This window comes from Nestor notabilis, unplaced genomic scaffold (assembly GCF_000696875.1).
Source record: "Nestor notabilis isolate BGI_N333 unplaced genomic scaffold, ASM69687v1 scaffold24906, whole genome shotgun sequence".
NCBI lineage: Eukaryota > Metazoa > Chordata > Aves > Psittaciformes > Psittacidae > Nestor > Nestor notabilis.
This window is the reverse complement of record NW_009933708.1, coordinates 9,192-10,500: the sequence shown is the minus strand read 5'-3', so window position 1 is coordinate 10,500 and position 1,309 is coordinate 9,192. Positions and strand designations below refer to the sequence as shown.

The following is a 1,309-nucleotide window of genomic DNA, read 5'->3' as shown; positions in this document are numbered from 1 at the left end:
CCTTTATGTAACGCGCTGCAGCCCCGTGTTTGGAGAGCTCCAGATTGGAGGCTTAGGTACATAGCAAAACACTTTAAAATAACTCTGCCTTTTGTGAGCACCGCAGCTATCTTTAGGAAGGGTTTGGTTTGATTTGAAAGCCTTCTCCGGGAGGTTTCGGTGGAACAGATCCTCAGCCTGCCTGTTCAAAGGGACACGGGGTGATGGAGATCTCGCTTCTTGGCTGGAAACACTCTATTGATTATTGCTTATTGATCCGATAAGCCCCATCCTATCGCCACAACCACCTCCTCATCCTTCCCCTAAGGTTTCCTCAGCTGGACGTGGCAGTTTGTGCCAAGTGTTGCTCAAGATGCACTTGCCCAGTTTGTCACATCCCAGGGTCAGTGGAGCTCTGTGCCCATCTCCCCCCAGCTGGGGGTTTTCCCAAACACACTAAAATCAGGAGGAGGACACCCAGCTCTGGTTTTTCATGGTGAACCCAGCTCTCAGCAATGGCTCAGGGAACAGCACAGACCCTCTGGTGCAGGATGGTGTCCCCAGCTCCAGCTGTGGTGGGCACAGCAGGGAGGTGGAGAGGCAGAGGAGTTTATCGTGTGTCTCACCCGTTGTCCCACAGCTGCCTGACTGCCCTTGTGCACACTGGGGACAGGCTGTGTGAGTCACCTGCAGTGGTGGTCCTGGGGCTGGGACCTAAACCTTTGCCCTTCCTAGGTAGGGCCAGCAGCGAGGGGGAGACCCTGGAGCTCAAGGGTCCTCCTTTTTTGCTTCTTGTATCCTACTTTCAGGTTTCCTGCTCTCCCCAGGCTCTGCTCCCTCTGACACTTACCATGTCGCCCATTTCTCCCCCTCCAGGAGACAGGAGCAGTTCCAGACAAACCCCGACAGCTACAACGGAGCTGTGCGAGAGAACTACTCCTGGTCCCAAGACTACAGTGATCTGGAGATTAAAGTGCCCGTGCCCAAGCACATTGTGAAAGGCAGACAGGTAAAGTGGTGTTAATGGTGTGTCTTCCAGCACTTCCCTTTCCCTTGGGTGCCCAGCTTGCCCAGGAAGCTGTGCTTGGAGCAGGAAGGCTCCATGTCCTTCATATCCAAGGAGGAGGATGTGGCTGTGCCTTTTTGTCTGGCGCTGTGTGTATGGGCCCAGCCTGCCCGTGTTCCTGTTGGGACTGCAGTGTCCCACTGCTCCAGCCCTGGCGGGTTCCCTGGCACCACCTGGCACTTTGTCTCTCTGCTTCCACTGACTGCAAAGGCACACGTGGGTTTCTGAGCCTGGCAGGGGACGGATGCTCCTTCCCCACTGCTC

At 55.5% G+C, this 1,309-nt stretch overlaps 1 protein-coding gene across 1 annotated transcript in view; it reads left to right on the top strand.

Moving 5' to 3' along the window:
- Window positions 1–855: 855 nt before the first annotated feature.
- Window positions 856–1,309, top strand: part of NUDCD3 (NudC domain containing 3) — a gene marked incomplete at both ends in the record, with an annotated part of 9,641 nt that continues 9,187 nt past the window's right edge. The window contains one exon of the mRNA XM_010017014.1: window positions 856–988. Within this exon, the coding sequence (XP_010015316.1) occupies window positions 856–988 (133 nt within the window). The remainder of the gene's footprint in view (window positions 989–1,309) is intronic.